This window comes from Grampus griseus (assembly GCF_964374135.1).
Source record: "Grampus griseus genome assembly, chromosome: 5".
NCBI classification, from domain to species: Eukaryota; Metazoa; Chordata; class Mammalia; order Artiodactyla; family Delphinidae; genus Grampus; species Grampus griseus.
The window spans coordinates 111,834,326-111,849,363 of record NC_138998.1 but is presented as its reverse complement, the minus strand read 5'-3'; the positions used below and the strand labels follow the sequence as shown (position 1 = coordinate 111,849,363).

At 38.8% G+C, this 15,038-nt stretch overlaps 1 protein-coding gene across 1 annotated transcript in view; it reads right to left on the bottom strand.

Annotated features, from left to right (window-relative positions):
• The window catches only part of ROBO1 (roundabout guidance receptor 1), a gene marked incomplete at its 5' end in the record, with an annotated part of 773,404 nt that overhangs the window by 109,839 nt on the left and 648,527 nt on the right, over positions 1 to 15,038 (bottom strand). The window contains 2 exon segments of the mRNA XM_082655117.1: positions 2,118 to 2,256; positions 2,610 to 2,730. Coding sequence (XP_082511243.1) covers positions 2,118 to 2,256; positions 2,610 to 2,730 — 260 coding nt within the window.

Genomic DNA, 15,038 nt, shown 5'->3' with positions numbered 1-15,038 from the left:
TAGAAAAGAGCACTTCTTTTATATTCGTGTGGGCAAAAATATTAAAACTACTTTTTTTTTTTTTTTTTTTTGCGGTACACGGGCCTCCCAATGCCGTGGCCTCTCCCGTTGCGGAGCACAGGCTCCGGACGCGCAGGCTCAGTGACCATGGCTCATGGGCCCAGCCGCTCCGCGGCATGTGGGACCTTCCCAGACCGGGGCACGAACCCGTGTCCCCTGCACCGGCAGGCGGACTCTCAACCACTGCGCCACCAGGGAAGCCCTAAAACTACTTTTTAACAGAATATTTTTAGGCAAAGTTGACGCTTATTTGTTTATTTCCTCAAGCTCCTGTACTCATACTAAAATTTAAGTGACCATTAAATACATTTTTATTATATGTCAGACTTCAAGCATTTTGTAGGTTCTATCTTTTAAAATTCTTATAACACCTTATGAAGTATTATGCTCATCTCCATTTGGCAGATGAGAAAATTGAGGCATAGGAAGGTAAGGTAGCTTGGCTTTGGTCTTCAGCTATTTTAATGGCAGAGTTAATATTTAAACCCAGAGAGTCTTATTCTGGAATTCCCTTGCCTTGCCTCATCTTGCCTTTTTTTAAATGTTGGGTATCCCTTGAAATTTCACCTCAGTCCTCTTTTTACTCTATATGATATCCCTGAGTTATACTATCTACACTAGTTTATATATTGATCGACCACACAAACATTTGCTGCCCCTATTTCACTTAAGCTCCAAATTCATAATCCTGACTAATAATTAGACATCATACCTCCAGAGACACTTAATATTTAATACGTTAGATAAAACATTTTTTTCTTACCCTATCACATAAAACAACTCCTTCTCCTAACACAACCTACCTATCTTCCTTCACCAGCTCCCTATATATAACAAATCATTCAGTTCATCAATTGGGTCTCAGAACTTTCTCTCCATGATGGACCCCTAGCCTATTTCCATCTCATCTCCCAGTTCAGGCGATTCACATCTCTTATCTGGACAACAACAATGGTGACCCAGCCAACGGCAACCCCCCAACCCCTTGCCACATTAATGTGATATCCATAATGCTAAAAAAATTATTTCCTCTAAAAAGCAATTCTGTTCATAGTTATCCCTCTTGGCTTATCAATGTGCATGCCGTATGATTCAGAATTCTTTAGTCGATACAAAGTCCTGTAAATCCGGCCTCACTATCTCCAGCCTGGTTTCCCATAACTTCTTGCCACATGCGCTGTGTGCTGCCATGCTAAATTTCCACCACTCAAAACAGTCTTAGATTTGTGTCTATGTTGTGATGTCTTTTTTCCTGGAATACTCTTCTCCTCTTTCTTGCTTGTCAAATTGATACATATTTTTCAAGACATTGCTTCTATGTCACTTTCCTTTGAGAACTCTCTCCTGATTTTCTGCTCCCATGGGTCTACCTTTATGCAGCAAAAGGGTTTGCTACGTTACTCTGTATCTATCCATACATGACTCCTTTGGTGAGCTCCTTGACAGCAGAAACTATACCTAAACACTTGCTGTGACCCCCAAACCTAGCAGGGGCTCAAGGTATGTCTGCTGAATGAATGGACACACTAGAGAAGACAGCCTAAAGACAGTGCCTGAAAGTTTCATTTCATTGCCTCATTCCCTAAGGCTGCGAGTGTATCTCTGCTTCTAGCCAATTTAAGGATTTGACAGATATCAAGAAACTCTGACCTCTTCTACCATTCCCGGGTGATGTTGTAGCTAAGGAAAAGGAAGTTTGCTTTTTAACTGGTTTGTAGTTACATCTTTAGTGCTGTACCTCCCTTCCCTACCTATTCCCATATAAGACATTGGTATTAACTGTTGTCTGGCTGGACAAAGAGAAAACTGTTTAAGGAATGTCACATCTTCCAAGGGTTCCCTGGGCAGGCTGGGGTCATGAACTTACAGTTATCTGTACACGCTCAAAGAAAGCATGGCAACCTTCTGATTCTAATTATCTCCGTTACTATGTCTGGCCCAAGGAGATCAAGGAGTCTAGAGTAGACCATTCTAATGGCTTATATGTGAAAAGTGGTCTGATGAGAACTGTAGAAATTCTGAGTGGATGAATCCCATCATTAAATTCTGATCCATACCTGGATTTGGGCAGTTCCCCATCATCTTTCCTCCATCGTACTGTGGGCACAGGGTCGCCTCGGGCCTCACATTTAAATTCTGCACTGTCATCCACAGTGACTGCCAAGTTACTAGGTCTCTTCACAAATGAAGGTCTCTCTAAAATTAGAAAAAGTCATCTCAAAAAAAAAAAAAAATACAGATGAACAAACTAAAAGCCATTTTAGATGTTCCGTAAGAGCAGATTTATAATTTAAAATATTACTTAGAAAATTATTCCACCGAGTTCCCTACTTCTCCTCCCGAGGTGTAGTGTTTCCTCCGAATTGTCTTCCTATGTCTCGGCTACTTTATCTCAGGCTGCTTTACTGATTTCTTCTGTCTTTTTTCCAGCCCCCAAAATATTGGTTTACCTTCTAGAAAAGGTCATTTCTTTCTCCCTTGTATAAAGATACTAAATGATAATAAGAGATAAGCTTTACAATGAGCAGATCAGATGAAATTGCACTTACCTAAAACAGTTAGCTCTGCTACTTCACTCTCACGTTCCCCAACCATGTTGGTACCAACACAAACGTATTTGCCAGCATCACTTTTGCGGGTGTAAGTAATCATGAGCTTTCCTCCTCGTATCTTAAAAAAATGTTTCACGTGACTATCATTAAAATCGCTACAGTAATTTTTACATGACAGAGGTCTTCATAAGTGAAGTCTACTTTCTAAGCATGCAAAGAAAGACTGACTATATCAAAAAGCTGATGTGTAGTATTTACTCTATAGGTAATAACTTTAAACAGAATTTATTCCAAAGGTACAATATAAAAGAGGCAAAACATTTTTACTTACCTACATTTCTTGTAAAGTAATTATATTCTATGTGACTAGAAATTTGTTTTTCCAAACCAGCCAAGTTCCTTCATATTATTTAATTAAATGAAAACCAAAAACATTGTGTGAACAATTTGGTTAGCAAGTAGAAAAAAGAAAAAGGAAATTTTTTTTTAACTGAAGTATAATTGATTTACAATGTTGTATTAATTTCTGCTATACAGCAAAGTGATTCAGTTATTTTATATATATATATACACATTCTTTATCTTCTTTTCAGTATGGTTTATCACAGGATATTGAATGTAGTTCCCTTTGCTATACAGTAGGACCTTGTTGTTTAGGAAATTCTTAATACCATATGACTATAATTAACATGTAAATACATATTAGCTATACGTAATTTCAAGGAAGCATACTCTAGTATTACAAGATGTGGAAATTAAAATGTCTCTAATTACTTAATTTGCCAGAGATGCTTTAAGCAACTATATCTTAACTTCCAAAATATTACAGAACCTGACCTGTCCTAAAAAACATAAGTGTCTCTGCTGTCCAAACAGTTTCTTGGGGTCTTAGGAGGCAGAGACCGAACAGATACTAATAAATCATCTGGAAAGTCATCCGGGTACACTCTTGAACACTTAATTATTTGAAGAAGGATTAATTACAAATGTAAGCAGACTTCCAGTACAATATGTAGGCCAAATCTAATCATGAATTAAGATTGGGATGCGGAAATTGAACTATCTTTACTTAATTTAATATGCTTTTGGTGGGGAGTAGAGTTCAATTACCCCTGAATAACTATAACGCTCTGAACCTTAGAAAGGTTTTGTCAGGGATAACTTCCAGAATGTTTATTCATGGAGGTTTTGACCTCACAGTTATTTTGTACAGTATACAGACTAAACAAAGGAGGAAAAAAAATACAGAAAGTAAGGAAGGAACCATTCAAATAGAATTTTTTTTTCATCCTACACTGGGAGTTTGTTGAAACTACTGCTTTATTAAAGTGGGGTCACAGTGTTTTGGAATGCCTAAATTGCTTTATTTCAATCCAGACATCCAAACTAGATATTGCGACCAAGTCTTTATGTGTTAGGACAAACCAAATATTAACAGAGCAGTTTTAATTTTTGTGCCTTTAGAACTTGACATTTTTCAGTCCTTTTATTTAAAAAATGACCATGACTCTCTAGGTGTCATTATAAAAATCATCCAGGGACTTTTCTCTGCATTGCTCATGATTCTATCCCTCATGCGTAGAAAAATGTCTGCATATAGTAGTCACTCGAAAGATTTTTAATGAATGCAAACTGCTTTTGTAGATAAAATTAGTCTATTATCCACTGAAGCATTTTCATAAAGGTTTATAGCAGCTACAAGATATATTAATGATAGATTTATTGTTTTCATATATACTTACCTGTTTTCAAACAGAATAAATAAAAAGAACAAATAAATGTCACATGAAAAGAAAAAAACCTTCCAAAAGTTTACTGTCAATACTTTATGAGCATTTTTCTTTTGTACCTCCCTCTCTCTCAATATAGATATAGATAAATAGATATAGAAATATAGATATAAAATATACGTTACACATACACACTTTTACTAAAGTAAAATCATGTGATTCATGCTTTTCTTTGTTAAGTTGCATTTTCAACTCAATAATATCCTACAAAGCACAAAGGCGTCCACCACAGTAAAGAATTATCACACACCCCATATGTCAATAGTGCTGATGTTGAGAAACTTTGTTCTAAAGACCTGGCTCTGGCCTAAGGATAAATGCTGGATTAATATAACAAAAGGAAGGAGGGATTAAAATCATGTAATACCATTAATGTTTACTCTATTTGGAAAAATCATCACTGAGAGTCCCCAGGTTAGTATAAATACGCCTACACAACTTCCATCCCATTAACAAGACAATTTCACTATAAAACCCTACATTCTACTCTACACTCACTGGCAATAATGGTTCAAAACCCCAAAGTGAACATTACAACTTAAATGGAAAATCAAACAAACTTCACCAAACCTGGGAGAAACTTATCTCCTAGGAGATGATAGAGACAGAAATTGACAAAAGTGAAGGAAGAAACAACAAAGTACTGAAAACAGAGAAACACACAAAATAACGGATGCAAATGGTAGTCTTCAGTTTCTACAAGTTCAAATTGATTTTGGCATTATGTCAATGGCTGAATTGAAACAGAGCAAACCAAAAGCCATAATTCTATTCTCTATGGTCACAAATGTGGACTGCATGGTGGCCTGTTCTTTTCAACAAACAGAAGAATAGAAAAAAACATAGTGCTGTAACCCCGATCAAATATAACGTACCAGCTTTAAAGCAGTACCTACTATTAACAATCACCATTTTATGCTGGCATATAAAAATATTGATTGTAAAGGGTGACTATACACATTCTAAATCTTAGTGCTCCTTTGTAAACCAAAAATTGACATTTCCTCTCTCTACAGAGAAAGGAAGAATATGTCTAACACATACAAAACACCATAAATGTGAAAATAGCACTATTTAAAACAAGTTAAGAAATATTTCCTGGCAGCTCTCTTCCTGCAGCTGGATCTGACAGCCAAATTGTAAACCTATCAAAAATGAGTTTGTATAATGAACAGACACAATGTTAAACACTGCACTGCAGCAGCTCTACTTCAATTAACCTAACCGGGTAGTGGAGAAGCAGAAAGAGTTAAGCTTTCCGACAATATGGCATCTAGCCTATGTCAAAACTCGAAGCAGAAGTCCCACTTCCTCATTACCATCTACCTTATCAGCCTGCAGTAGTAACCACATTAGAAGCCTACATTTCCATAAGCTCTAGACAGCACTTAAAGGGGGACCTCCGCTAACTACATACTAGGTGAAAACAAAACAAAAAAGGTCCTAGTGGTGTTGCTACTTCTGGGGAAGGAGACAGGAGGAGAAAGGAAAAGGTGGGAAAAAGGTTAAAGTTTCAAATATCTTTATACTTTATATTTTTCTTCAGAACAGTTTCAGATTAAAAAAAGTTTTAGTGACATTAAGGTATGGAATACCTCAATGTACTTGATATATAGGATTCTTATATACTAGCATTTTCCCTTTAAGAAGCTATAAATGATTATATACCTTAGGGGTAAAAGCCTTCTCTCCTAGCACTTAAAGACTTCTCTGAAGTAGTTGAAAATCTCTTCTAGAATGCTTTCATCTCCTTTATTGCATTGTTTACTGAGTAACAAGATGATATAGAAAAATCAGGTATAAGATGTAGCTTTTCGAACAAAAGTGAAGAGAATTATTTCATATTTCTGGTAAGCATGAAAAACCACAATCAGAATTCTTACTTCCAGAATACAAGAAGGAACATTATCTTTGCACATATAGAAGCATGCTTTCTTTTAAAAAGTAAATTAAGTAAGTTTTTTGTCTGGTTATTCTATGGCATATACAGCTCACTCTGCAATCAGTGCTTAAAATCAGAAATAAAGATGAACTTAAAATGAACCCCTTGGTATGTCGTCATTTTCTACCCTAAAGCAAGTCAGGTGATTTGCAGTATCTGTTACACAGGAATTGTTTTTCAGGCATCACCCCGACAATGTTATCCATACACCTCTAGGTTAATATACTAAACCAACTGGGGCTAATTAACTAGTTTGGCTACACAAAATCTTTTCTGCTTTTAATTACATTAACCTAATGTGACTTGAATTCAGCAGACCAAAAACGAAACCACTAATTATATTAAAGGCTTCAAAGATGATTTCAAATGGCTAACCACCAAACTGTCATATAATTTATCTCATTTCCTTTAGTAGATTTTGCATTCAAAATCTGTTTCTTACTATAAATACTATTTTTAAAATAGATCCTAACAATGGATTAAAAGAACACTGATCTAGAATGCTGAGAGATATATGTTTAAACAATATACGCAAGATGCAAATAGGTGTCATGATACCAATGAGAAATTGTGCAGTACTTAATTTTTACAATTTTCTAAAAGATTAAAGACTCAGAAATATTCATTTACAGTAGTAAAGACTTAATAAGCAGGGTTAATAGGAGGAATAAAAATTTTAAAGCACCCAGGTTTAGAAATTATTTTTTCTGAAACACTTGATTCTTTACCACTGTTTTGCAAAGTAAATGAGATGAGAGGTTTTGAATTATAGTCTAGTGTATCATCCTTAAACAATTCACTAAGTCTCTTTGGGCAGAATATCTCTTCATAGCAATGCTGCCAATTCTGCCTGGATCTTTGACCTGTAGAACAGATATCAAACTGTTGTGAACTAGAAGGGAAGTACTTTGCATGGGTTTAAGACTTCTTAATGACCATGAGATGCAGGTACCCCAGATGGCCAGTCACAGGCCCCAGACATTCTCTTTGGTGAACTAAACTGCAAGGCAGTTTTGGGTGGTTCCTAAGAACTCCTTTCAACAGAGACATGTAAAGAAGAGTCACGGTAACAGCTTTTATTTCTTTAACATTTAGCATTAAATCAACAACAAAAATAACCACCCCCCTCAAAAAAAAAAAAAAGATATATTGTTTGATCAGGGAGCAGAGAATGGGAGGAAATGGAAAAATACCCATTACTTTCCAATCTGGTTGGAAGAGTGGTATCAACCTTTAATGTAAACAATTCCAACTGAAGCATTCATACTTTCTAACATATACCACAGTACCTTTCAAAATCAATTATGCTTTGTTGCATTCTAAATTAAGGAAAAACACTGGTGGTAGTGTAATTATATTGTACAAATGATAGGCAAAGGGTTGGATAAAATACATGTCTCACAGCAGTTAAAAAAATTATAACCAAGTAAAAGATAATTCATATAATTCAGATCTTATACAATATCAAAGAATACAGTATTTCTTATTTGGCAATATTTCTTACTCACACTCCCAGGTAAGCAGTTACTTAAGAGCTGTTAGTAAAAAAGCCATGTCTAGAATGAAATAATTTCATGTTTTTCTAATCATGGTTGAATATCATGTGTAGGTACTTTATATTTTTGAATATACACCTTCATAATTTTGCTGTTTCACTCTTTGGAACCTAAATTTTAATGGAGTTAGTAAGCAGATAAAAATGTAAGTTTTTGAAAAATTTCCACTATCAAAAACCATTGATATAGGACTTCCCTGGTGGCACAGTGGTTAAGAATTCACCTGCCAATGCCGGGGACACATGATCCCTGGTCCGGAAAGATCCCACATGCCCTGGAGCAAATAAGCCTGTGCGCCACAACTACTGAGCCTGTGCTCTAGAGCCCGTGAGCCGCAACTACTGATCCCATGTACCGCAACTACTGAGGCCCGTGCGCCTGGAGCCTGTGCTCTGCAACAAGAGAAGCCACCACAATGGGAAGCATGCGCACCGCAACGAAGAGTAGCCCCTGCTCGCCGCAACTAGAGAAAGCCCGTGCACAGCAACGAAGACCCAATGCAACCAAAAAATAAATTTAAAAAAAAAGTTTTTTAAAAACCATTGATATAGGGCTTCCCTGGTGGCACAGTGGTTGAGAGTCCGCCTGCTGATGCAGGGGACACGAGTTCGTGCCCCGGTCCGGGAAGATCCCACATGCCGCGGAGCGGCTGGGCCCGTGAGCCATGGCCGCTGAGCCTGCGCGTCTGGAGCCTGTGCTCCACAACGGGAGAGGTCACAACAGTGAGAGGCCCGCGTACGGCAAAAACAAAACAAAACAAAACAAAAAAACATTGATATAAAACAATTTATATCTACTACTCTTGTCACCATCAACACTTTTCTTAAGTATAAGAAGAAATGTCAAGAACTTAACCTTTATTTATCCTATTTATTTGTACTAATCTTGTCACACAAAATGTTTTTAAAACTGATATCATGAGGGGGGGACCTTGAAGATGGCGGAAGAGTAAGACGCGGAGATCACCTTCCTCCCCACAGATACACCAGAAATACATCTACACGTGGAACAACTCCTACAGAACACCTACTGAACGCTGGCAGAAGACCTCAGACCTCCCAAAAGGCAAGAAACTCCCCACGTACCTGCGTAGGGCAAAAGAAAAAAAAAGAAAAAACAGAGACAAAAGAATAGGGACGGCACCTGCACCAGTGGGAGGGAGCTGTGAAGGAGGAAAAGTTTCCACACACTAGGAAGCCTCTTCGCGGGCGGAGACTGCAGGGCGCGGAGGGGGGAGCTTCGGAGCCGCGGAGGAGTGCACAGCAACGGGTGCGGAGGGCAAAGCGGGGAGATTCCCGCACAGAGGATCGGTGCCGACCGGCACTCACCAGCCCGAGAGGCTTGTCTGCTCACCCGCCGGGGCGGGCGGGGCTGCGAGCTGAGGCCGGAGCACAGGGAGAGGACTGGGGTTGGCGGCTTGAACGTAGCCTGAAGGGGTTAGTGCACCACGGCTAGCTGGGAGGGAGTCCGGGGAAAAGTCTGCACCTGCCGAAGAGGCAAGAGACTTTTTCTTCCCTCTTTGTTTCCTGGTGCGTGAGGAGAGGGGTTTAAGAACGCTGCTTAAAGGAGCTCCAGAGACGGGCGCGAGCCGCGGCTAAAAGCGCGAACCCCAGAGACGGCCGCGAGCCGCGGCTGAAAGCGAGGACTCCAGAGACGGGCGGGAGACGATAAGGCTGCTGCTGCCGCCACCGAGGGGCCTGTGTGCGAGCACAGGTCACTCTCCACACCCCTCTTCCGCGGAGCCTGTGCAGCCCGCCACTGCCAGGTTCCCGGGATCCAGGGACAACATCCCCGGGAGAACGCACGGCGGGCCTCAGGCTGCTGCAAAGTCACGCCGGCCTTTGCCGCCGCAGGCCCGCCCCGCACGCCGTACCCCTCCCACCCCGCCGGCCTGAGTGCGCCAGAGCCCCCGAATCAGCGGCTCTTTTAACCCCGCCCTGTCTGAGCAAAAAACAGGCGCCCTCCAGCGACCTACACGCAGTGGCAGGGCCAAATCCAAAGCTGAGGCCCTGGAAGCTGTGAGAACAAAGAAGAGAAAGGGAAATCTCTCCCAGCAGCCTCAGAAGCAGCGGATTAAAGCTCCACAATTAACTTGATACACCCTGCATCTGTGGAATACCTGAATAGACAACCAATCATCCCAAATTAAGGAAGTGGACTTTAGGAGCAAGATCTATGATTTTTTCCCCTATTCCTCTTTTTGTGAATGTGTATGTGTATGCTTCTGTGTGAGATCTTGTCTGTATAGTCTTGCTTCCACCATTTGTCCTAGGGTTCTATCCGTCCATGGTTTTTTTTTTTAAATTTTTTTTCTTAATAATCAATTTTAATTTTAATAACGTTATTATACTTTACCTTCTTTCTTTCTTTCTTTCGTTCTTTCTTTCTTTCTTTCTTTCTTTCTTTCTTTCTTTCTTTCTTTCTTTCTTTCCTTCCTTCCTTCCCTCCTTTATACAATGAATCATCCCAAATTGAGGAGGTGGTCTCTGACAGCAAGATTTATGATTTTTCCCCCTTTACCTCTTTTAGTGAGGGTGTATGCGTATGCTTCTGTGTAAGATTTTGTCTGTATAGCTTTGCTTCCAACATTTGTCCTAAGGTTCTATCCGTCCCCTTTTTTTTTTCTAAATAAGAATTTTTAAATTCAATAATTTTATTATACTTTATTTTATTTTTACTGTATCTTCTTTCTTTCTGTCTTTTTTCCTTCTTTCCCTCCTTCCTTCCTTCCTCCCTCCCTCCCTCCCTCCTTTCTTTCCTTCTTTCCTTCTTTGCTTCTTTCTTTCTTTCTTCCTTCCTTCCTTCCCGCCTTTCCTTCTTTCTTTCCTCATACTTCTACTAATTCCCTCTACTTTTTCTCCCTTTTATTCTGAGCCGTGTGGATGAAAAGCTCTTGGTGCTCCAGCCAGGAGTCAGGGCTCTGCCTCTGAGGTAGGAGAGCCAACTTCAGGACACTGGTCAACAAGAGACCTCCCAGCTCCACAGAATATCAAACGGCGAAAATCTCCCAGAGACCTCCATCTTAACACCAGCACCCAGCTTCACTCAACGACCAGCAAGCCACAGTGCTGGACAACCTATGCCAAACAACTAGCAAGACAGGAACACAACCCCACCCATTAGCAGAGAGGCTGCCTAAAATAATAATAAGGCCACAGACACCCCAAACACACCACCAGATGTGAACCTGCCCACTAGAGAGACAAGATCCAGCCTCATCCACCACAACACAGGCACTAGTCCCCTCCACCAGGAAACCTACACAACCCACTGAACCAACCTTAGCCACTGGGGACAGACATCAAAAACAGCAGGAACTACGAACCTGCAGCCTGCAAAAAGGAGACCCCAAACACAGTAAGATAAGCAAAATGAGAAAACAGAAAAACACACAGCAGATAAAGGAGCAAGATAAAAATGCACCAGACCTAACAAATGAAGAGGAAATAGGCAGCTTACCTGAAAAAGAATTCAGAATAATGATAGTAAGGATGATCCGAAATCTTGGAGATAGAATGGACAATAGAATGGACAAAATGCAAGAATCAGTTAACAAGGACCTAGAAGAACTAAAGATGAAACAAGCAACTATGAACAACACAATAAATGAAATTAAAAGTACTCTAGATGGGATCAATAGCAGAATAACTGAGGCAAAAGAACGGATAAGTGACCTGGAAGATAAAATAGGGGAAATAACTACTGCAGAGCAGAATAAAGAAAAAAGAATGAAAAGAACTGAAAAGAATGAAAAGAATGAGGACAGTCTCAGAGACCTCTGGGACAACATTAAACGCACCAACATTTGAATTATAGGGGTTCCAGAAGAAGAAGAGAAAAAGAAAGGGACTGAGAAGATATTTGAAGAGATTATAGTTGAAAACTTCCCTAATATGGGAAAGGAAATAGTTAATCAAGTCCAGGAAGCACAGAGAGTCCCATACAGGATAAATACAAGGAGAAATACGCCAAGACACATATTAATCAAACTGTCAAAAATTAAATACAAAGAAAGCATATTAAAAGCAGCAAGGGAAACACAACAAATAACACATAAGGGAATCCCCATAAGATTAACAGCTGATCTCTCAGCAGAAACCCTACAAGCCAGAAGGGAGTGGCAGGACATACTGAAAGAGATGAAGGAGAAAAACCTGCAGCCAAGACTACTCTACCCAGCAAGGATCTCATTCAGATTTGATGGAGAAATTAAAACCTTTACAGACAAGCAAAAGCTGAGAGAGTTCAGCACCACCAAACCAGCTTTACAACAAATGCTAAAGGATCTTCTCTAGGCAACAAACACAAGAGAAGGAAAAGACCTATAATAACAAACCCAAAACAATTTAGAAAATGGGAATAGGAACATACATATCGATAATTACCTTAAATGTAAATGGACTAAATGCTCCCACCAAAAGACACAGATTAGCTGAATGGATACAAAAACAAGACCCATATATATACTGTCTACAAGAGACCCACTTCAGACCTAGAGACACATACAGACTGAAAGTAAGGGGATGGAAAAAGATATTCCATGCAAATGGAAACCAAAAGAAAGCTGGAGTAGCAATTCTCATATCAGACAAAATAGATTTTAAAATAAGGACTATTAAAAGAGACAAAGAAGGACACTACCTAATGATCAAGGGATCGATCCAAGAAGAAGATATAACAATTGTAAATATTTATGCACCCAACATAGGAGCACCTCAATACATAAGGCAAATACTAACAGCCATAAAAGGGGAAATCGACAGTAACACATTCATAGTAGGGGACTTAAACACTCCACTTTCACCTATGGACAGATCATCCAAAATGAAAATAAATGAGGAAACACAAGCTTTAAATGATACATTAAACAAGATGGACTTAATTGATATTTATAGGACACTCCATCCAAAAACAACAGAATACACATTTTTCTCAAGTGCTCATGGAACGTTCTCCAGGATAGATCATATCTTGGGTCACAAATCAAGCCTTGGTAAATTTAAAAAAATTGAAATTGTATCAAGTATCTTTTCTGACCACAATGCCATGAGACTAGATATCAATTACAGGAAAAGATCTGTAAAAAATACAAACACATGGAGGCTAAACAATACACTACTTAATAACGAAGTGATCACTGAAGAAATCAAAGAGGAAATAAAAAAATACCTAGAAACAAATGACAATGGAGACACAACGACACAAAACCTGTGGGATGCAGCAAAAGCAGTTCTAAGGGGGAAGTTTATAGCAATACAATCCCACCTTAAGAAGCAGGAATCATCTAGAATAAACAACCTAACCTTGCACCTCAAGCAATTAGAGAAAGAAGAACAAAAAAACCCCAAAGCTAGCAGAAGGAAAGAAATCATAAAAATCAGATCAGAAATAAATGAAAAAGAAATGAAGGAAACAATAGCAAAGATCAATAAAACTAAAAGCTGGTTCTTTGAGAAGATAAACAAAATAGATAAACCACTAGCCAGACTCATCAAGAAAAAAGGGAGAAGACTCAAATCAATAGAATTAGAAATGAAAAAGGAGAGGTAACAACTGACACTGCAGAAATAAAAGAGATCATGAGAGATTACTACAAGCAGCTCTATGCCAATAAAATGGACAATCTGGAAGAAATGGACAAATTCTTAGAAAGGCACAACCTGCCAAGACTGAATCAGGAAGAAATAGAAAATATGAACAGACCAATCACAAGCACTGAAATTGAAACTGTGATTAAAAATCTTCCAACAAACGAAAGCCCAGGACTAGATGGCTTCACAGGCGAATTCTATCAAACATTTAGAGAAGAGCTAACACCTATCCTTCTCAAACTCTTCCAAAATATAGCAGAGGGAGGAACACTCCCAAACTCCTTCTACGAGGCCACCATCACCTTGATACCAAAACCAGACAAGGATGTCACAAAGAAAGAAAACTACAGGCCAATATCACTGATGAACATAGATGCAAAAATCCTCAACAAAATACTAGCAAACAGAATCCAACAGCACATTAAAAGGATCATACACCATGATCAAGTGGGGTTTATTCCAGGAATGCAAGGATTCTTCAATATACGCAAATCTATCAATGTGATAAACCATATTAACAAATTGAAGAAGAAAAACCACATGATCATCTCAATAGATGCAGAGAAAGCTTTTGACAAATTTCAACACCCATTTATGATAAAAACCCTGCAGAAAGTAGGCATAGAGGGAACTTTCCTCAACATAATAAAGGCCATATATGACAAGCCCATAGCAAACATCATCCTCAATGGTGAAGAACTGAAAGCATTTCCACTAAGATCAGGAACAAGACAAGGTTGCCCACTCTCACCACTCTTATTCAACATAGTTTTGGAAGTTTTAGCCACAGCAATCAGAGAAGAAAAGGAAATAAAAGGAATCCAAATCGGAAAAGAAGAAGTAAAGCTGTCACTGTTTGCAGATGACACGATCCTATACATAGAGAATCCTAAAGATGCTACCAGAAAACTACTAGAGCTAATCAATGAATTTGGTAAAGTGGCAGGATACAAAATTAATGCACAGAAATCTCTGGCATTCCTATATACTAATGATGACAAATCTGAAAGTGAAATCAAGAAAACACTCCCATTTACCATTGCAACAAAAAGAATAAAATATCTAGGAATAAACCTACCTAAGGAGACAAAAGACCTGTATGCAGAAAATTATAAGACACTGATGAAAGAAATTAAAGATGATACAAATACATGGAGAGATATACCATGTTCTTGGATTGGAAGAATCAACATTGTGAAAATGACTTTACTACCCAAAGCAATCTATAGATTCAATGCAATCCCTATCAAACTACCACTGGCATTTTTCACAGAACTAGAACAAAAAATTTCGCAATTTGTATGGAAACACAAAAGACCCTGAATAGCCAAAGCAATCTTGAGAACGAGAAAAGGAATTGGAGGAATCAGGCTCCCTGACTTCAGACTATAGTACAAAGCTACAGTTATCAAGACGGTATGGTACTGGCACAAAAACAGAAAGATAGGTCAATGGAACAGGATAGAAAGCCCAGAGATAAACCCATGCACATATGGACACCTTATCTTTGATAAAGGTGGCAGGAATGTACACTGGAGAAAGGACAG